Raw genomic sequence first — 21,776 nt, forward strand, 5'->3', positions numbered from 1 at the left:
TTGTAGTCTGGTTTCTCCTCAGTTAATTTTTTTTCAGACTAGTTTTGAAATTAAAAAGGATTTCTCATAATGAAATCATAGTTTTCTCTCTTGGTTGTATAATCGATTATTTGTGCTGTGTTTGGTTTGTGTTATTCCTTGAAATTTCTTTACAGATTAGTTCTTAAGTTTTCAGAGAAGTTGGATAGACTCTGGACTTAACAATTTCAAGAAACTTAATGAGAAAGTATCAGGTGGAAGCACTGCCTGAAAGATACCCCTTTCCCTCATTTTTTTTCTTGAGATTTGGGGACTTATTTTATTTACTTGTATACATCATACTGTAAGTAGTCACACATTTATCTTAAAATCCCAGTCCAAAATTACCTTATGCCCATTGTTTTACTTGCATTTTATCTCTTGACTGTGATCTAATTAATTTAAATATTCCATTCTGGCCATGTATGTTTAAACCAGTACACAATGGCCTTTTCATTTAGACAAACATTTATTTAAATCCATATACAAATACTTACATTGTTTTCTTTTTTTAAAATCCTTCTTCTTTTTTAAGATTTTATTTATTTATTTGACAGAGAGAAAGCGCACAAATAGGCAGAGGGGCAGGCAGAAGGAGAGGGAGAAGCAGGCTCTCCACTGAGCAGGGAGCCCCATGTGGGGCTGGATCCCAGGACCCTGGGATCATGACCTGAGCCGAAGGCAGTCGCTTAACTGACTGAGCCACCCAGGCGCCCCCTTATGTTGTTTTCTTAAATTCACTTGAACCACCTGCAAAGTTGGAAAATAAGTTATAGCTTTTTAATGTTACTCAACTAACTTTCTAAGTAGCTAGTGAAAAAGATGGCTCTTGGTATTTTTGATAATTGTTGCTGGCAGGAAAGTAACCTTGTAGGGTTATAGAACTCTCACCATTGGTTACAGAAAAATAGTTTCTGGCAGTTGCTGATATAAGCACACCAGATTTTGTCTGCGGTTTGTGTTTTGATGTAAATACACTTTACTAAAAATAAAAATTAGTTATTTGAAGTTTTAAGTCACTGAGCATACTTCTTGATGTGCTGTTAAGTGTGATCTTTGCTGCCTACTTTGTAAAGATTGAAAATGATTTGTTGTTTTCCCAACTTTGGTTTAGAACAGAGAATGAGCAAACCAAGGGCAAAGGAAAGGCTAGATTACAGAGTTTAGGTAGTTAATCTTTAAAAGTTCTGTCTGTATGAAAGAGAAGGATTAGTTATTGCATGTATACAGATAATTTTTAAATGTGTGAGTATTTCTTAGGGATATTTATTAATTGGATTAGGTGCATTTTCAAAATAAACCAACCTAATTTATCAAATGGCTTTTTCCCCCTAGTTCTGTAGAAAATGTTCTCAAAACACTCGTGAAAAGCTGCCGACCGTAAGTAGCTTCTCAATTTATAAAACCTCTTTATTTTCTCTGGGCTTTTCCCCATCCCTAGTATGCTTTGAAGAGGAAATTAAAGGTATAAATCGTTTCTAACATTGTGATGTTAGTCACTGGGCACAATATATCATACTCTTGAACTGAATTATTCAGATTTCATTTATAAATTAAAAAATTTTTAAGTGGTATGGGTGTCAACTACCTATTATGAAGTTAGAATGCCATAATTTATATATAATTGTCTTTATTTGAAAGATTTTCCTGGAATATCATTAGATCAAAAATATTTTCCAAAATGAGCATTACAGATATTGTAGTAAAATGTGAATAATAACAAGAAGGTGTGTAGACTTTTTAAAAAATATCTTCTCTTTCAGTAGAATATACAGAAATAGCCCATATTCTGATGTTTAAAGATAATATGGGTTGAATTTAGTTTTAATCACTTGAAGTCCAATTCTATGGACTTGAGGCATCTGGCTAGCTAAGTTAGTAGTGCATGGATTCTTGATCTTGAAATAAGGAGTTTGAGCCCCATGTTGAGCATAGAGCTTAATGAAATAAATAAAAAACCAGTTCTATGGGCTTGAACTATTATTAGGCTGTTCTAAAACTGCTTATTCAGCTGTGTATGGATGCAGTGAATTCCTTTCTATTTTATCATATTCTTATAATATTATAAGAATAAAGTTATAGATGGTTTTATAAATCAAGTATTTGTTGCTGACCTACTATATTCTCATTCTTGGGCAAATGTATTTTTAGGATATAGTTATATAGTTTCCCTTTTAAGATTGAGGCTTAAGACTTAACCTGAGTCATAAGCCACCAATGAGCTATCATTTCATGCTAGGCAGTGACCTCTTGGCATGTGTTTCCTTACTGGAAACTGAAACTTCGTCGTCACTGGGGTACTTAGTGGTTTTTAGGTTCTTGGGTAATTCATAGAACACCCAAGGCTAACAGTTGACTCTGAAAAATTAGGAAGGAGAATTGATGTATGAGATATTTGAAGTCTGTGTTTGGGTTTTGTGTGTGTGTTTTTTTTATTATTCCAACTGGTGACATAATGACCTGGTACATTGATGCTTGATGAATCCAAAGTAGTATTACTAGAAATGTAGTTTTATTTTTCACATTAATAAATGAAGTGCGATTCTAATTAATACAGATGGACAGAGATATAATTGTGTTAATAATGTGACATGTAGCCCAAACCTACAAGTGTATTTGAAAGGGTTCCCTCACTTTTTGCGCCATGCCCAAATCCAAATTTGTCATATGCTTTTTTTGTTATTTTAAACCTCCTTAATGGGTATTTGGTAATTATACATGGGTCCTCGTTTTCCATTTACTTCTGTTTTGTGTGTGGATGTACACTTAGATTTCCATTCTGTGAATATTCTCTACCCTAGGGGCTTTCCTGCCCATTTGCATAGACTTGCAGAATGTTTGCACCTATAGGACCAGACAATCTAGTGTAGTCAGCTCTTATATACAGGAGAACTCTATGGTACAGTGAGAGTAAATGGTTGATCCAAATAAGCCTGGGCTAAGGTTCTCTTTCTCATTTCACCGATTATCCCTTTCTTATATAGACTGGATTCTCTGTAACTAGATTTTTTTTCATATTGCTATTATATAGCACACAGGAGAGAAAAATACAACCACATGTATAAATTTGTAGGTGATTTAAGTGACTTTGTATTTTATGAGTTATATCAGCTTTATAGCATTTTTCAAAGTCCTGTAGACAAGAAGAAAATTTATATTTTAGTGTGACAGGTATTTATTTTTGAGTTGCACAAGTTTGTTTAAATTTACTTGACATTTGTAGTGTATATTATACCTTATGAAATCTATTCCCTGTCTCCCCTTTTTTGGTCATATGTTGGTCATATGTTGATGTTGTAGACCTTTTAGCCAATGATCAGATAAATACTTTCTTTTTTATTAGATACTTTCCAGCAGATGCCACAGCTGAGATGCTAGAAGAATGGCGGCCTTTGATGTGCCCTTTTGATGTAACAATGCAAAAGGCCATAACTTATTTTGAAATATTTCTTCCTACCTCCCTTCCTCCAGAACTTCATCATAAAGGTTTTAAGTAAGTATATCTATCTATCTCTCTATCTGTCTTGACAAATTATAGAATAGAACAAGAAGTGGAGATATGTAAGCTAACTTATAAAGCAATAATAAGTAAACAAAAATTGACCAACTCAACCATTGTGTTGATTACACTTGAAGTGTTTGGAGTCTGAAAGTTAAACATAAGATTGTAAATGAGGAGCAAATAATGCTTGTATGTCAAGCCAAATATGAGGGCTTAGTGGGGCACCTGGCTGGCTCAGTTGGTGGAACATGTGATTCTTCATCTTGGGTTTGTGAGTTTGAGCCCCTTGTTGGGTATAGAGGTGACTTAATAGAAAAAGTAAAGCTAAAGGCTTTAACTTAAGAAATCAAGAGAGAAAGAATAAAAAATACAAAAAGATGTAGAATATATCAGTAAATAGGCAATGGTAAGAAATGTTAAATTGTGTGGCGTTTAGGGAAAGGAAAAGTGTTTTCCGAAAACTTGGTTTTATTCATCACTTGTTTTTCTTAAGTCTTTTTTATAATTCTTTTTCTCCACTCATTCTAGTCTTTGCACTGTTTTTAAGAACTGTTTTCTTTAGATGACTCTTAAGTATATAGCAAATCCTAGAATGAAAATATTTAGGGGATCCTGGGTAGCTCAGTCAGTTAAATGTCTTGACTCTTGAATTGTGCTCAGAGTTGTGATCTCAGGGTGTGAGATTGAGCCCTGTGCTGGGCTCCACCGTGGGTGTGGAGCCTGCTTAAGATTCTTTCTCCCTCTGACCCTCCTCCCCTGTGCTCTCTCTCAGAGAAAGAAAGGAAAAAATAAAGTAGGACTTCTTAAAAACACAAAAAGTGCCAGGACCATGAATGACCCAAGGAGAAACTAAGAGTTGGGCAGTAACTTGCTGAGCCAAGTGCCCCTAACAGTGAAGTGTAGAGGTTTGATGACATGACTCTAGCATAAATACATTGCAAGGGGAATATTCAGACAGAAGTAGTCATTTGTTCCATTAAGTTTGTAACATTCAGTATTATTTTTTCTAGGTTGTGTAGTTATCAGTAAGAATAATAGATTAAAAAATGCAAAGGATACCTGGCTTTGAACCACTTTCTATAAATCACTTGTTATTCATAACAACATTTTTCTTCTTCAGACTTTGGTTTGATGAATTAATTGGCCTTTGGGTTTCAGTGCAAAATCTCCCACAGTGGGAGGGGGTGAGTATCCTATTTTTTCCTTCTTTGCTATCAGATCATTTGATAAGTAACCTCAGTTCCTTAGAATTGGCTTTTAGCAATGTTGTAATTGTTTTTTTAGATTCGATTTGCTGTTTCTAACAGAAATAGACACTTCTTTTGGTTTTATTGATACCTAGAAGCATGTGCATGTATTATGAAATGTAAGACTATTGTTTCCTGTTATCACTAGCATGTTGTTAGACACATAGTGGATGTTTCCTAAATGCTTATTAGATTAATATTTCTTCTGTTTGCATTGTGGATGATGCTTTGTCATTTCCCTTTCAATAAGCATTTCGGCTGCATTTGATTTTAAATGGGTGACAAGAAATGAGAATTCAGAGATTTTTAAAAAATGAGTCATAAACCGTATATTAAGTTGTGCTAATAATGGCAGCGGAGAACCAGAAATGGATAAGGGGATGTGACTGTGACACATAATAACAAGTGTATTTACTTAACTCTTTCTTTATTTGTTTACTTTCAGCAACTAGTAAATCTCTTTGCTCGATTGGCTACAGATAATATAGGGTACATAGATTGGGATCCGTATGTACCAAAGGTAATTAAGAACTTTTGAGTATACAGCATACAGTAACACTGATAGTACTTATTTTGTCTTTAAGTAGTGTGTTTTGTATGCTAATCCCTAAAGTATTTCTTGACCACTAGTAAAAACATAACAGTTTACCAAGGTAGATCATTTATTTTCAAAAACTAATTGCATCATACAAAGGTAATCACAGGTGTGATATTTTTCTTGCCTATATAGGACATGAAATAGAAATTTCAGAGTGAGTAATTTAGAAAGTACTAAGTATATTATTCAGGCTATCTTATATTCATACCTTTCAACAGAGTTTGGGTATTGTATTTGATTGCTATTCTAGAGTGTTCTCTACTTTTTAGATCACATTTTACTAGAGTAAACAAAGCTAGAGTGTCTCTAGGTGCAGTGTTCTTAACATTGCAGCTTCCGGATTGTTTCTCCTGCAGTAGGTCTAGGAGGGCTGGCATGGGGCATCCAGGTGATTCTGATGCACATGCTGACAGTAGAGCAGGGCTGGAGAGCAACAGCAGACAAATACTCTGCTTACCTTTGCTGCGCTGTCCAGTAGAAACTAAAGAGGAAAAGTTATTTTCTTCCACTGTTGGGCTCCCTGTTACTAACGACAGATTTTAAATCTAAATTCAGTTATATTAAAATGCAATTGTTAGGGGTCCCTGGGTGGCTCAGTCAGTTAAGCATCTGCCTTTGGCTCAGATCTTGGTCCCCAGGATCCTGGGATGGAGCCCTGTGGTGGGCTGTCTGCTCATGGGGGAGCCTACTTCCTCTTCCTCTGCCCGCTGCTCCATCTGCTTGTGCACTCTCTCTCTCTCTCTCTCTCTCCCTCCCTAAGAAATAAGTAAAATATTTTTAAAAAACAAATAAATAAAAATAAAATACAGTTATTAAATGAGAGATGAAAATGCAAATTCCTGGGGAAATAACAGTGATAGAATTTTGAAAAGGAAAGTAATCCATTAGAAGATAGGTATTTGCATTTTGTATTTTCTTGGCATGGAATGAGAGTGTAGGAAAAAAAGTTTTATATGCATTTAGAGAAACAAGAGTCAAAATATTTCATGTTGAACTGTACTTACCTACTTTTTACCTTTTTATGTGTAAACTGTATCTCTTTTGCTTGCTTATGGGTACATGGATACAGCTGCTTCTTACCCACCCCTTTTTTATCTCAGTGTCATTTGAAAGAAAATAAATAGGGACGCCTGGCTGGCTCATTCATTAGAACATGCAGCTCTTGATACCTGGGTTTTGAGTTCAAGCCCCATGTTGGGTGTAGATATTACTTAAATAAATAAACTTTTAAAAAATGAATAAAATTTTAAAAAATTTTTTTAAAAAGTAGATATTTCTATGTAAATTTTATGGAATAAAGCTATCAAATGCTTAATTTTATTGGTAATTTTGCTTAAAACCTGATCCAGTGAGAATATATCCAATAGCAAAAATATATATAACATTCAGTTATTTAAAGAGTTACTTGATACTTATATATATTTATCCTTAGTTCTTTTTTTCTTTTTAAAGATATTTACGAGAATTCTGAGAAGCTTGAACCTCCCAGTGGGAAGCAGTCAAGTGTTAGTCCCAAGATTTTTAACAAATGCTTATGATATAGGACACGCTGTGATATGGATCACCGCTATGATGGTTTGTAACACATTAGTTCATCTAAATTCTTTGTTAACGATATGGAAATTCTGTTTAATCACATAAGGCTATATTAGTATCTTAGTTGGTCATTTGAGTCTTGGGTATTTTCTGATGTAGTAAGCTAATGTTTATCAGACCCAGCATATAGAAAAACACACTATTTCTCTAGCCAGTGATTCTTAACAATGGAGTCAAAGTTTAGAGTTTTGAGAGATTCGGAGTGGATAGCAGTCTTAAAGGTCAAGAACCAGACTCAAAAAAGGTCAAATTGATAATGAAAATCGTGGAATTAGAATTTTGCATATGCTCAGTACGAATGCATTCAGTGTCGAAGATGACACTGAACACAAAGCTTATTAAACAAACGAAGTAATCTTGGTGATGGGAGAAGTATGGATGATTATTGACATCCTTGAAGGGAAGTAAAAATACATCTGCATGCTTGGGTTTCAGTGTCAACTTGCAGATAGGAATATTAGAAAAATTTTATACTATGATTTTCTGGATTGCCATTTATTTTGCTTCTACTGCTGTCCCTTTTTAAAATTATTATTCTGTGTTTGATATTTTCTCCCAGGTTATATTGTTTGGTTGGTTTTTTTCTGTGGAAAAGGCAGGATGGTTGTGAGAAGTTTAGTTCTTAAATATTATTTTTAGATTAAAAAAAAAAGAAATTCATTCTCCATTCTCCCTCTGTTTTTGCCCTTTCTTTATTAAACAGGGAAAATCACATTTTCTTTCTTATACCCCATAAGAGCAAAAACATTTGGATATTTACTGTCTTACATAAGCAATGAATTGGAATTCATTTTTTAGAAGCCACAGAATTATATCATGATTAATATCAGCTTATTTTAGTTAATATTGCTGCTCTCACAGTTTTTCCCACTGACAGTTTAATTTTGTGTTAAATATGAATATTGAATATAATAAATTTTAATTATTTATAAATTTATAAATATACATTAAAATGCTAATTACTATGTTAAAATATTGGCATTTTTGTTGGGGTTTTTTTTGCTATGGAATTATGATCTCTTTATTAGTCGACCTATTCTCAATTGGGAATAGGTACATGGATTTCATTTGAGCAGGAAGATGTGTTCTTAATGTAACTCAACAGTCTGCCTTAGGTCTTTGCTCTTTCTTGAAAGAACATCCTGAAGAGCACCTGGGTGGCTCAGTTGTTAAAGCATTTGCCTGTGGCTCAGGTCATGATCCCAGACACCTGGGATCAAGCCATGCATTGGGCTCCCTTGTCGGTGGAGAGCCTGCTTCTCCCATACCTCTGCTGCTCCCCCTGCTTGTTCTCTCTCTCTCTCTGTCAAATAAATAAAATCCTTTTTTTTTTTTAAGATTTTATTTATTTATTTGACAGAGAGAGAGATCACAAATAGGCAGAGAGACAGACAGAGAGAGAGATGAGGAGAAGCAGGCTCCCTGCTGAGCAGAGAGCCCTATGTGGGACTCAATCCCAGGCCCCTGGGATCATGACCTGAGCCAAAGTTAGAGGCTTAACCCACTGAGCCACCCAGGCGCCCCAAATCCTTAAGAAAAAAAGAAAGATCATGAGAAATGGAAGATTTTAATACTAAATTGTAGTTCTTTAGGGCTATCAAACTTGATGAATGATAATTTTTTTTCTTCATTTTTTTTTTCCACCAGGTTGTATTCTTTGGTGTATTTGTTTTGGTAATAGATTAAGAAAAATTTTTCTTTTGAGTCAAAATGTGGTCAAATATAACAGGATTAATAATTTGAAACATTTAGGAGTAAAAATAAAATATTTGAATGTATTTATGTAAATCTCACTTCTTCATTTCCTGCATTAAGAAAGTCACTTCTTAAATCCTTTAAGGAATGCTTTTTATGCCTGATTTACCACTCTTGGTTATTTTAAAACAGTCTTAGTGACAAAAGTTATTTCACTGCAGAAGACTAAAATATGCTGATACTCTAAATTGAAAGATCTATTCACTTATCTAATTTGGTGTCAGTTGTCCTTATTTTTAGTAGAGTGTTTTAAATGGAAGATTGTAAGAAGTTCACTGGGGAATTGTTTTTGACTCTTACATTGGGGTAGAATTGGTTTTTGTCAGCAGAATGGATGTGTACCACGTTAGAGAGGTATATGTAGGCTTGGGCCTATTGATTCCTTCAGTTTTCCAGTGTACCATGGATACTAATATCTTGTACTTTTATTTGAATAGGGTGGACCAAGTAAACTAGTGCAAAAACACCTGTCTGGTTTGTTTAATAGCATCACATCTTTTTACCATCCCTCAAATAATGGGCGCTGGCTGGTGAGTACGTTCATTTTTCATTGTAGAGTTTGGAAATTTTTAAAGATATGGTCACACATTTCTTTGAAAAAAAAAAATGGTTACACATTACCTATTGTATAAAACCTTTAATACATTTTCTGTTCTTCATATAAATTTGGCTATATTTAGGTTTAGGTCATTACGTTCAAATTAAGTTACCATGTTCATTGAACATAAAAATAAATGGAGATAATACTAGTCCAATAACTGGTGACAAAATGTCACATTCTGGCAAGAGAAAGGAATATCAGTTGTGGTTCTGTTTTTTTGTTTTTTTTCCACATTGCCTGGTTAAAATGGTTTTTCGTGTAATGGAAAATTCATCTGGTGTTGGAAATTAAAATTGATGTTTGAAATGCATTTTTATTATCAGTAATTTAATTGATAATAGCATTTTATTCTAGCTAATTATGCCATTTACGTTTTTGTAATAGATTGTAAGAGTGTTATTTTAAGAATCTTTATTTGGAGACTAGAAAGGAGCCATAAATATCTGTGTGGGAAAGAGAACCTACCTTGGACTTTCTGCTTCTGTGTCCCCAGAACAAGTTAATGAAACTACTTCAGCGGTTGCCAAACAGTGTTGTTAGAAGATTGCATCGTGAAAGATACAAGAAGCCTTCTTGGTTAACTCCTGTGCCTGATAGCCATAAGCTTACTGATCAAGATGTTACAGACTTTGTACGATGCATTATTCAACCTGTCCTCTTGGCTATGTTTAGCAAAACTGGTAGTTTAGAAGCAGCCCAGGCTCTGCAGAATCTTGCACTCATGAGACCGGAGTTAGTAATACCCCCTGTACTTGAAAGGTAAGTGGAGTTTTACATGTTTGGTTGAAGCCTTAGCTGTGGCTGCAGCTGTTCTGGTTATCCCTTCCTTCTACTCTTCTGCATGGTTTTCTTTTGTGGCTTCTGTTTTGCTTTCTCAGTGCTTATTCTGGTTCCTTATAGGAGAAGCAAGGCATTTTAACATACTGATTGGTAACTTGATAAAGGTTTCCTGGAGATAAAAGAAAATTGACACAAAATGGATAAAATATTTTTGGATTATTGGCACATTTTTACTCAAAAATTATAGGGCGCCTGGCAGGCTTACTCGGTGGAGCATGTAACTTTTAATCTTGGGGTTGTGAGTGTGAGCCCCATGTGGGGTGTAGAGATTGCTAAAAAATAAGATCTTAAAAAATTAATTAATAAGCTAATTAATTAAGCTCTGGCTGCTTTTACATCAAAGTGTATCACTAAATATTGAGAAGTGATTTGGGATGTCTTTTATTTCTTAGAAGCAGTGATAGAGAAGAAAATTTGACTATCTTTATTATTTTAATATATGCATAATCTCATGTGTGTTATTTCCAGTGTGAATTTTATTGCATTCATTTTGTTTCATATGTTGAACTGGTAACAAAAATAATTTTCCCTTTGCTGAGTTACTGTCACAATATAGGCCTTCTGTGCTTATATAATATTACTTAAGCTTTCTGTTAATTCCTTTGCTGCCTGAATTTGAGCTTTATGATTTCTCTCTTAATGTCTTACTCAAAAATAGAAGAATAATGTTAGTTTTTAGGGCCCAGAAGGGTCTAACAGTTTGAGTTCCATAAGACAGATTTGTCGAAGATCCTTAGTGACAGAATGCAAGTGACAGCCTATTTTCTGGCTTAAAATTAAAATGGGATAATTGGGCACATTTGCTAGGAGTTAGATATCCTGCCAAAGGTCTTGACCAAAATAGGGCTCCATTATTTATAAATTTGAGTTGCTCATCTTATCTTGCCCTGTCCTCTTTGCCATAAATACTCAAGTTAAAGCTGTACCTCATTTTCCAAACCTCTCCCTTTTTGTGTGCACTTTGTGGGCACAGAAACTTTTCCAGCACAGATAATTAGGAAATGAAATGGGGAAGTGAGGCCGTTTCTATGGTCTGAACCCCCAGTATTCTTTGCTCTTCGGTCATCATGTGGTAGCAGAAGCTAACAGTTCAGTGGCAGGTCCCTTGATGTTGCTCGTTGAGGAGAGACTTGCCTCTAAGGAAGGACTTCATTTTCTTGCGTAGTTAAAATTTTGAAGATTGGAGTTTTCGTAATTCTTGGCTTTCCCTTTGTTTTGCCTTATTTTAATGTTTTCCAGCTGATAAATTATCAATAGAGAGATATTTTTTTAGTAGAAGAAACAAAGCTTACAAATACAAGCAAATGATGAATCATGAACTCTACCTCTGACACTAATAATACACTGTATGTTAATTAATTGAATTTAAATGAAGTTAAATTTAAAAGAATAAATACAAGTAAAATTATCCATTATGTTTTTCTTTAGTTTTCAATTTTGGGACAAATTTAATAGCATATTAAATGATACATGCTTGGCCAAGAGAAGTATTTTGAAGGGTTTTTTTCTTTTTATGAAAGCAAAAGTCCTTTAGGGGCAACAAGGTGGCTCCATCGGTTAAGAGTCTGACTCAGGTCACGATCTCAGGGTCATAAGATGGAGCCCTGCCTTAGGCTTCCTGCTTGGTGGGGAGCCTGCTTAAGATTTTCTCTGTCTCTCCTCTCTCTCTCTCTTTCTCTTTCTGTCCCTCCCTCTCCCCCTTTCCCTCCCCATCTGCCTTTCCCCTGTGTGCCTGTGCGCTCTCTCTCTCTCTTCTTTAAAAAAAAAAAGCAAATCCTTTAAAAAGTAAAAATGGAGAAAATAAATTTTAGGTCCTGAATATATATCCCCTAAGGACAGCCTCTGTTAAAGAGCTGGTTTGCTTTCTTTACCTTCTAAAGCCTAAGCTTGCTGGTTTTTTAAATTGTGATTATAAATACTCTTTTTTTCCTACTTAAAATGAAATTTCCCTTATTTTTTCTGCATAAGAGAAAATTGTTTTTAAAGTGTAAAATAGGAGAAATTTCAGCATTTTAGTAAAGATTATTTTTCCTGTAAAAGGGAAGAATAGGATAGTTGTCACTTGTTATTCCTGAATTCTAATAATTGCTGACCATTAGATTAGAATCCGTCATTGGAATGTGGAGGTGGATTCAGATGGCTGAAATAATGCAAAATCTGCCAGTTCATGTTCTTTTACACTGTGGAATTTGCATGGAGAAAGGTGGTAAGGGGATGGGGGTTAGGGAAACTCCTGCCTTTCCTTTATGTGTGTGATTCTGTTAACCTTGAAAACAGGTATTCATTCAAAATATTCTGCTAGCTACCAGCCTTAAGCTAAAGGCAGTTTATGAATTTGGTAGATATAATGTATTGTGCATGTTTATCTGTAATGGAACTGTTTTTTGTTTTTTAATTGTGTTTTAAACTATAGAACGTATCCTGCACTAGAGACTTTAACAGAACCTCACCAACTCACAGCTACTTTAAGTTGTGTAATTGGAGTAGCCCGAAGTTTGGTATCAGGGGGCAAGTGGTTTCCTGAAGGTCCAACACACATGCTACCTCTGTTGATGAGAGCATTGCCTGGGGTGGATCCAAATGACTTTAGTAAATGCATGGTAAGCATATTTATTATTCTGTTTTGTGTCTGAGTTCTAATTGTGTGAATAAGCATCCTTTCAAGTTCTGTTCAGACTTTTTAGAATATCATTGAACGTAAATTTGCTAAGTTTAGATCTGTGGATGGTTAGTTGATCTATATGTCATCCTTTGTAAGTAATTTGCTATAACCTGGATACGTTTAATGATTGTAAGATATTTTTGAAGCTTGTTATGTATTTACTATTTTCCTTGAGCAAAAACCTTAAAAATCTTAGCATATGATTATTTGTACTTCCCTCTGTCTACACTGGTGACAGGAGGCATGATAAAAGCTGCTGGGTGCAAAATGCCAGGTCCCATTTTATATACACATCTCTTGACTTAAGAGTTGCTTACCTTCCCTTTTACCCAGTCTCTTGCTTTTGCTTCAGTATATTCTGTTAATGTTACATCTTAAGGTGAGGGGAGGGGGGTACTTCCTTGACAAAAGGTTGGAGAACGTTGTGCTTAAACCTAATAAATAACTATGAAAATAAACTTAGTATAACTTTATTACTAAAGTAACAGCTGCTTAATTATGAAGAACCTTAAAATATTCAATTCTGGGTGAAAAATTTCCAGAAAGACTATTGTGGGATTTCCCTCAAAATAATTTATTTGGGGGGTGCCTGGGTGGCTCAGTGGGTTAAGCCTCTGCCTTTGGCTCAGGTTATGATCTCAGGGTCCTGGGATCAAGTCCCACATCTGGCTCTCTGCTCAGCAGGGAGCCTGCTTCCTCCTCTCTCTCTGCCTGCCTCTCTGTCTCCTCGTGATCTCGCTGTCTCTGCCAAATAAGTAAATAAAATTAAGGGGAAAAAAGCTTTACAAAAAAAATATTAATTCATTTGGGCACTTTATTGTAGCTTATGGTATACTTGTATTTTTGAACTATATGTACATAATTAATGTTAAATTTTTTGCATCTTCCCACAGATCACATTCCAATTTATAGCAACATTTTCCACTCTGGTGCCTTTAGTAGATTGTTCATCTGTACTACAAGAAAGAAATGACCTCACAGAAGTAAGGATGCTTTCTACTTGTAAAAGGATTGGTTAACTGAGTTGTAACTCTTATTGTAAATGCATAGTAATATTTGATAGTTTAAATACTAGTAGTTTAAAATGACCCTTTCGTGACTAAAATGATATAAGTAGAGGACCACATCATTGGTAAGAAAGTCTGGCAGAGCGCCCACCAAAGGATATAGGTCAAAAATAGGTTATTTTTGTAAATAAGTGATATCTAGAGGTGTATTTACATTTTTGTCACTTTTAATTTTTTGTTAAGTGGAGATAGTGGTGGGTTTTTGTTTGTTGGTTGGTTGATTTGGTTTGGTGCCATTTATTTGTAATCTCCAAGTTTTTCTGATTTTTTGAATTTAGGAATAAATTCATTGAGGGGATTGATACCTAATGAACAGACATTTTCTTCATTACAGACTGGTTCTTTTAGAACTATTTTCTTTATTGTAAGCATGTTTCTGTTTTTGTTATTTGGATGTTCAGGTAGTAGGAGAAAATCCTGTATACATACATCAGAAACTTGGAAACTGTAGTTGATAAAGATGGCTGTTTGACTTCTGGTTTTGGCCCTTATAAAATATGTTAATTACTTCTTACTTAGGTTCCTGGAAAGTGGTAGATTGAGTTATTCTAAATTGATACACAGTTATGGTGCTATTTCTCACCATACTTAGTATAATAATAGAGTGTTAAATCTTTTTTATAGACCATAATTGAATTTTAATAGTCCTGAGAAAAATTCAAGGACTATTTTTCATTTTTCTCCACATTGAAATATCCTAGGTGGAACGAGAACTTTGTTCAGCCACAGCTGAATTTGAGGATTTTGTCTTACAGTTTATGGACCGGTGAGTATGTACCCCAGACCTGCCCTTTGTTAGACATTCAGAGAGATGACTGTCCTGTCCAGCAACTTACAGCCTGTACATAGCCCCTGTCCCAGGACTGAACCCCTCAAGTTATAAGACGACCATTGATAGTGAGCCATGCCCAAGTGGTGGAATAGCTATCATTTGAACAGTCATGACAGTGAAGACTTGTGTAATCATCAAAAACATGAAACTAGTTTTTAGTTGCTAAACTTATACTTTCTTTGGATTGTTTAGATGTTTTGGACTTATAGAAAGTAGCACATTGGAGCAAACAAGAGAAGAGACGGAAACTGAGAAAATGACTCACTTGGAGAGTTTGGTCGAATTAGGTCTGTCTTCTACATTTAGTACAATCCTCACACAATGTTCCAAAGAAATATTTATGGTAAGAGTCGCATTGCTACAAAAAATTAAATCCCAGTCTTGTAGGTTTATTTGTGTTTTAAAAACTGAAGTTACTTTGGGTATTATACCATTTATCCTTTTTCTCATACTAAATTTTGAGAAAGATAAACAGTGGATTCTCATTATATTGACAAATTTCATATTTGCAAATTCATCTGCTTGCTAAAATTTATTTGTAATCTCCAAGTCAGTACTCATGGTGCTCTTGTGTAGATGTGTAAATGTGGTAAAAAAATGTGAGTTACACATATTCGGCTGAGGTGGAGTAAGGTAATGCTCTGCCTTCTTGTTTCAGCTCTGATGTAATCATGCTTTTGTGTCTTTTTAGTGCCAGGCACTAAAGTAACCCAGGCGCCTGAAAGTAACATGTTTTAGATAAGCTTTATTCAGGCATGAGTTATAGTGCTGTTGGCTGAGTTCCATGTTGTGAGTTAACAATATATATTAAATGCACATAAAACGAAATTATAAAATTTTATCAGTGGATGAAAATGTAAGCAGAGGGGTGCCTGGCTGGCTCAGTAGGTTGAGCCTCTGCCTTCGGCTCAGGTCATGATCCCAGGATCCTGGGATCGAGCCCCACGTCGGGCTTTCTGCTTGGCAGGGAGCCTGCTTCCTCCTCTTTCTCTGCCTGCTTCAGATCTCTCTCTGTATGTCAAATAAATAAATAAAATCTTTTTAAAAGTTGCTTATAAGACCTTTTCATTTCTTAAACATTTTAACAGGTGGCCCTTCAGAAGGTTTTTAATTTTTCTATTTCGCATATATTTGAAACAAGAGTAGCAGGCCGCATGGTGGCAGACATGTGCCGTGCTGCTGTAAAGGTGAGTTTGGGGTTTTTGGACTGATGAATTAATGAGTCAGTAACCAACAGGTTTATGTGGTTAATTATTTTATACATGCTTGTTATACTTAAAATACATTGTTTCAGTAGCAAATTACAACCCTTATTTGCCTCTGAAAATAGTGTCGGGGTATACTTTGTGACTGCTGAATGAATATTCATGGCCTTCCAAAAACTTACTTATACAAATATGTTTTCAGTGTTGCCCTGAGGAGTCTTTGAAGTTATTTGTTCCTCACTGCTGCAGTGTTATAACTCAGCTTACAATGAGTAAGTTATAAGGTTATTATTCTAAATTTATAATTTTAGGTAAAAAAAATTTTTTTTGTTTCTAGAACTCAGTGGGTGAAAATAAATTCTATAAGCTATACAATATTTTAATTTTATAGTTTGTGATGAGGATTATTTGAATTAAGGTTTCATCCAAGTGACAGTTTAGAAATCCTACTTTATTAAGTTAGTATTTTCATGCATGCAGGAACCATGTAGATGTGGCCATTAAAAAAAAAAAAAATCAATTTGTGAGATGTGGAGGAGCAGGTGCCCTGATTTGATGTGTTTATTTTCTTGAAAATGGAATTTTCACCTCCTCTGGAACAAGTTTAGCTTCATGAAAAAGGAATGAGACTTTTCTTAGCAATTAGAGATACTGAAGACAAATATTTGAAAGTGATGCATTTAGTTGGATGTGTAGTTCTTTTTCCCTGATACTCTTTTGCCTTTTTTAGATGATGATGTATTAAATGAAGAAGAGCTAGATAAGGAGTTGCTGTGGAATCTTCAACTTTTGTCTGAGGTATTGTAAATCTTTGTAGTATAAGGAAATATTACTGTGAAGATGATTTGGGTTCAGAATTTTTTTAAATTGACTTTAAAAAAAATATGAAAAGTCTGTTTTTAAGATTTTTGTTTACCACTTAGTTGGAGAGAGAGAAAGAGCATAAGAGAACACAAGTGGGGTAGGGGTAAAGGGAGAGGGAGTAGCAGGGAGCCTGACACAGTCACTCCCAAGATCCCGGGGTCATGACCTGAGATGAAAGCAGACACTTAATCGACTGAGCCACTCAGGTGCCCCATATTTGTTTGTTTGTTTGTTTGTTTGTTTTTAAGTAGGCTCCATGCTCAGCGTGGAGCCCAGTGCAGGGCCTGAACTCCAACCCAGAGATCAAGAGTTTGGATGTTTAACCAGTTGAGCCACCCAGGCACCCCAAAGATTGATTGATTGATTGATTGATTGATTTGAGTAATCTCCACCCGGTGTGGGGCTTGAACTCATGACCCCAGGATTAAGAGTTGCATGCTCTACTGACAGCCAACCAGGCACCCTGATACTGAAAAGTTCAAAGTTTTAGATTTTCTTGGTATAGCTACAAAAAGTCAGATAATGGCATTTTCTTGTTATCAAGCGAGTCTGATAATTGTTGATGGCTTCATGAGCAGTGAAGTACTTTTTACTAATTAATTCTGATATTAGTAACTCGTTACTTGAAAATCTCATTAGATTTGGCAGTTCCTTTTTTTTCTCTCCCGATTTTTTCTCTCTCTCTCTCTCCATAAGTTGAGCTCTCAGTCAAACTACATTTTCCTTTATGGGTTGGCTTACTAACCAATTAATTTTGTGTCTTTGAGGAAATAGATTCTTTGAAAAGGATGGTACTGTGGCATATGAGGGCCTGAAATCAGAGAATTTGTTTTGATCTCAAGAAAGAATTGTACGAATATAGTTAAAATGACAATTCTAAAATTAATTGAACATTTTTAAGAGACACTGTTACTATTTTAGACTAGTAGCTAAACATTGTCTGTTGCATTGATTAGTGATTCTTAATCTTTTCACCAAAATATCTTCAACCATTTTCTTCCTCTTTTAGATTACTCGAGTGGACGGGAAGAAGTTGCTTCTTTATAAGGAGCAACTTGTAAAGATTCTCCAAAGAACCCTCCATCTAACCTGTAAGCAGGGTTACACTCTGTCCTGTAATCTCCTGCATCACCTCCTTCGCTCTACTACCCTTATCTACCCAACAGAGTACTGCAGTGTGCCGGGAGGCTTTGACAAGCCTCCTTCCGAATACTTTCCCATCAAGGCAAGCATTTTCAATAATTAAGAATCCAAGTACATACTGGGTTATTTTTCTAAGGATCCAGAGTGGGTTTTTTTTTTTTCTTCTGTGTTGTGTGTGTAGGTGTCACTTTTTTATTTTTGAAGTAGATCATTAAAATTACTGGAATGTTTTAAACTTGGCAAGTGTAACAGAGCACAAAAGCAGCCTAGTTTTTTTCTTTTTTGTTGAGCTATGAATCAGGTTGGTATGCTGTATGTAACTTGTATATTCCATATGATTTTATTGGGAAACTCAGTAACTTTATAAGCTTACTCTTACTCTTAAGTAAACTCATATTTGAGTGGCTCTTCCAGGAGACTTTTCTTGAGTGATAATGAAGGGGTAATGAGTTTTGTGCCTTTTTTTAAGAGAGAGAGGGAGAAAAGGTGGGGAGGATCAGAGAAGGAATCTTAAGCTGGCTCTTTGTCCAGCTCTGGGACTCGATCTCACAACCCTGAGAGAGCACAACCAACTGAGCCACCCAGGCGCCCCTCCCTGGAAGACCTTTTAAGTTACATGTACACATTTATTTGGGGTTTTTTCTCCAGTTTCACAGCTTGCTGAACAAATGCTGTCTTTTGTAGGACTGGGGTAAACCAGGGGACTTGTGGAATCTGGGCATCCAGTGGCATGTTCCTTCTTCAGAAGAAGTGGCTTTTGCCTTCTATCTATTGGACTCTTTTCTTCAGCCTGAGCTCATCAAACTCCAGCACTGTGGTGACGGAGAACTTGAAATGTCTAGGTTAGTTTTCTTTTATAAACAGTGTTTTGTGGTTGCAGACTGAAAAAAAATCTTTTTGTGTTTTTCCCTTTCTCTTTGCTGTATCTGATGTATTCATTTTCAGTGTGTGTTAATATCTGCCATGCATATAATTTAAAAACCATTTAATATGGTGTGTAACAAATTTTGTCATAACATTTAAACCTTTCAGGAGCACCTGGGTGGCTCAGTGCGTTAAGCCTCTGCCTTCGGCTCAGGTCATGATCTCAGGGTCCTGGGATTAAGCCTCACATCTTGGGCTCTCTGCTGAGCCCAACAGAGAGCTAACCTCCTCTCTCTGCCTGCCTCTCTGCCTACTTGTGATCTCTCTCTGTCAAATAAATAAATAAAATCTTAAAAAAATTTAAACCTTTTAAATAGAAAAATTCATTTTTTTTAATAGTTTGCTTTTTGTGACTTTTGCTTAGCAGTTTGACTTGTGCATCTTTTGGGAGGTATATGGAAATGCTTGTTTTTTAGATTCAGATTAGATTTGGGGGAGTTTTTTGTTTGTTTTTGTAATTCATATTATTGACATTAATGTTACTTAGTGAAATATTTCTGTGAGCTTTTTTTTTCTTTCCTAAGAAGCTTTAACAAAAAATAGTTATAAGATCATTAGACTTTTATAGTTTGAATCTTTGGACATTCCTAAAATAATAGTAAGAAAATTAAAATGTGTGAAATACCAGGAAATTTTAATAAGCAAAATCAGTAGGAATGGTTTGGAGGAGGAAAGAAGTATGACTGATGATGTCTGAACTTCTTTTTGGAGTAAATATTTAACTAGTCCTTTATTTATTTATTTATTTATTTATTTATTTATCATTTTGACAGAGATAAATCACAAGTTTATCTCTGTCAAAATAATAAATAAATAAATATTTAACCAGCCCTTTATTTATTTATTTATTTATTTATTTATTTATTATTTTGACAGAGATAAATCACAAGTAGTCAGAGAGGCAGGCAGAGACAGAAGGGGAAGCAGGCTCCCTGCTGAGCAGAGAGCCCATTGTGGGGCCCGATCCCAGGATCCTCAGACCATGACTCAAGCTGAAGGCAGAGGCTTTAACCCACTGAGCCACCCAGGCACCCCTCCTAACTAGTCCATTTTTAAAAGTTGGGAGTATGCTGGAAGAGCTTCTGTAATACTGCTTTCCCTTTTTGTTAGTGGTAGCAATCTTTGGGTACATAGGTGATAATATTCAGAATTGATCACAGAGGGCAGTCAGTTGCTGTTTCTGATTATTTAGAACCTATTTAATCCTAAGTAGGTCTGTACTATATTACCAATATAAACACTGTTAATTACCTTGTATTATGAAGTGGGTAAACTGAAAACATTTGCCATTTCTTGGCCTTAATTTTATATATCCCCACTTTAGGTTCTTGTACTTCACCCTAGACTCTCCAAAGCCTTTTGTTAGACAGCAATTTGGAGTCTCCTAAAATATGAAAATACCTTTATCTTTTCCAGAGATGATGTTCTACAGAGTCTAACTATAGTGCACAACTGTTTAATTGGCTCAGGAAACCTCCTACCTCCATTGAAAGGAGAGCCAGTTACTAACTTGTAAGTAAAAATAACTACTTTACATATTTTGCTGTTTTGCCATTTGGCGTGTATTTTAAGTCTTAGTCACATAATGAGTCACTGGATTTATTATTGGTGTTGTTTCTGTATCACTTTAACCTTTTTGTCATTATTAGACCAAAAATACCTGAGACAGAATATAGGTCTATAAACTGTAAAGCTTTAATCAGATTTTCATATGGTACCAGGATAGGATAATTTTGAACGTTAATCAGTTTAAAAATATCAATACTATGTTTATCCTCTAGTTAAGATAAATGCTCTTTTTTTAAAAAAGAAAAAGAAAAATCTTTTTTTTTGGTCTGCAATCAGTGTTCATTAGGGATTTTATAGGAAAAATCTGCGTGTGTGTTTTTTTTAAATCTGCGTGTTTTTACATAAAAATTTGTGTTATTTTGAGCTTTAAAATTGTACTAAGCTGTTTTTATGAATTTAAGTGCTTTTCAGACTATTACAGTTTTGAATGAATGCCTTGATTTAGTCTATTGTCAGTACAGTCATTCAAGTTGGAAAAAATTGAGCTTAAATGAAATCAGCAATATGTAATATGAGCTCAACTTACTTAGTAGTGAGATGCTAGTTGCAGGCCTAATTTCAGTATACTGCCTTAGATCGTTTTCTCTCAACATCAACATCTCATTGCTGAGCAAGTTTATGAAAATCACATAAAAATGAGTAAGTAACCCCTTCCCCCTCAAAAAACACAAAGGGAAGAATTTTTTGTTGATTTGCAACAAAAATCTTAAAAACTTCAAGGAGTGGTTTTAAAATGTGGCTTGCTTGTCTTTTCCATATTTTGTATAATCATTGTTTGGGGTCATACTTTCTCCTGGTTCCTACTTACTTCACTCTAAAACCTGTTTCTAGGCATTGAACTTTAGATTGTTTGTTAGATTTGAGAGGGGGAAGTAGGGTCATCCCAGGTAAGGAAATCTGTTTTAAGTTTGTCTAGGAATTTGCTGAGTTGTTTGAAAGCACTTTTGGTTTTCATCAGTATTATAGTTTGATTTAGGGGCAATTTTACCAAAGTTCATCTTTTTTAAGACAGATTGATTTTAAACATTATTTAAAAATGAGAGACTCACAAAAATGGTTTTGATTTTCCTAATGATCTTAGCAGTTTATAATATGGTGGGAATTGAATGCTTATGGCATGCTGAAAACCTCTTTCGTACATAACAGATATATTACATCAGTAAATTTAGTTCTGCTTGAACATGCTGATAGTGGAGTTTTGGGAATTTAATCCTTTAAGAGCCAAAGGATGTGTCTTCTGTATATATGATGAGAAGATTTTTAGTTTTAAGTGATCCTTAGGACGCACTGCTGCAGGGTCCCCTCAGGAGGCAGAGAGGTTTCTGGTGCAGTTCTTTACTATGAACATATTTA

At 35.1% G+C, this 21,776-nt stretch overlaps 1 protein-coding gene across 3 annotated transcripts in view; it reads left to right on the forward strand.

Annotated features, from left to right (window-relative positions):
• Window positions 1–21,776, forward strand: part of PSME4 (proteasome activator subunit 4) — a 114,448-nt gene that overhangs the window by 41,139 nt on the left and 51,533 nt on the right. For all 3 annotated transcript variants that reach the window (XR_014314890.1, XM_082743570.1, XM_082743571.1), the window contains 17 exons: window positions 1,354–1,398; window positions 3,362–3,511; window positions 4,641–4,704; window positions 5,213–5,287; window positions 6,818–6,940; window positions 9,154–9,246; window positions 9,811–10,076; window positions 12,571–12,757; window positions 13,713–13,802; window positions 14,588–14,652; window positions 14,911–15,061; window positions 15,807–15,905; window positions 16,126–16,195; window positions 16,654–16,721; window positions 17,797–18,012; window positions 18,615–18,772; window positions 20,271–20,366. Coding sequence is in view for 2 of the 3 variants with exons in the window: in XM_082743570.1 (XP_082599696.1) it covers window positions 1,354–1,398; window positions 3,362–3,511; window positions 4,641–4,704; window positions 5,213–5,287; window positions 6,818–6,940; window positions 9,154–9,246; window positions 9,811–10,076; window positions 12,571–12,757; window positions 13,713–13,802; window positions 14,588–14,652; window positions 14,911–15,061; window positions 15,807–15,905; window positions 16,126–16,195; window positions 16,654–16,721; window positions 17,797–18,012; window positions 18,615–18,772; window positions 20,271–20,366 (2,016 nt within the window). In the remaining variant the exon portion in view is untranslated. The remainder of the gene's footprint in view (window positions 1–1,353; window positions 1,399–3,361; window positions 3,512–4,640; window positions 4,705–5,212; window positions 5,288–6,817; window positions 6,941–9,153; window positions 9,247–9,810; window positions 10,077–12,570; window positions 12,758–13,712; window positions 13,803–14,587; window positions 14,653–14,910; window positions 15,062–15,806; window positions 15,906–16,125; window positions 16,196–16,653; window positions 16,722–17,796; window positions 18,013–18,614; window positions 18,773–20,270; window positions 20,367–21,776) is intronic.

Source organism: Mustela nivalis, assembly GCF_964662115.1.
Source record: "Mustela nivalis genome assembly, chromosome: 8".
Taxonomy (NCBI): domain Eukaryota; kingdom Metazoa; phylum Chordata; class Mammalia; order Carnivora; family Mustelidae; genus Mustela; species Mustela nivalis.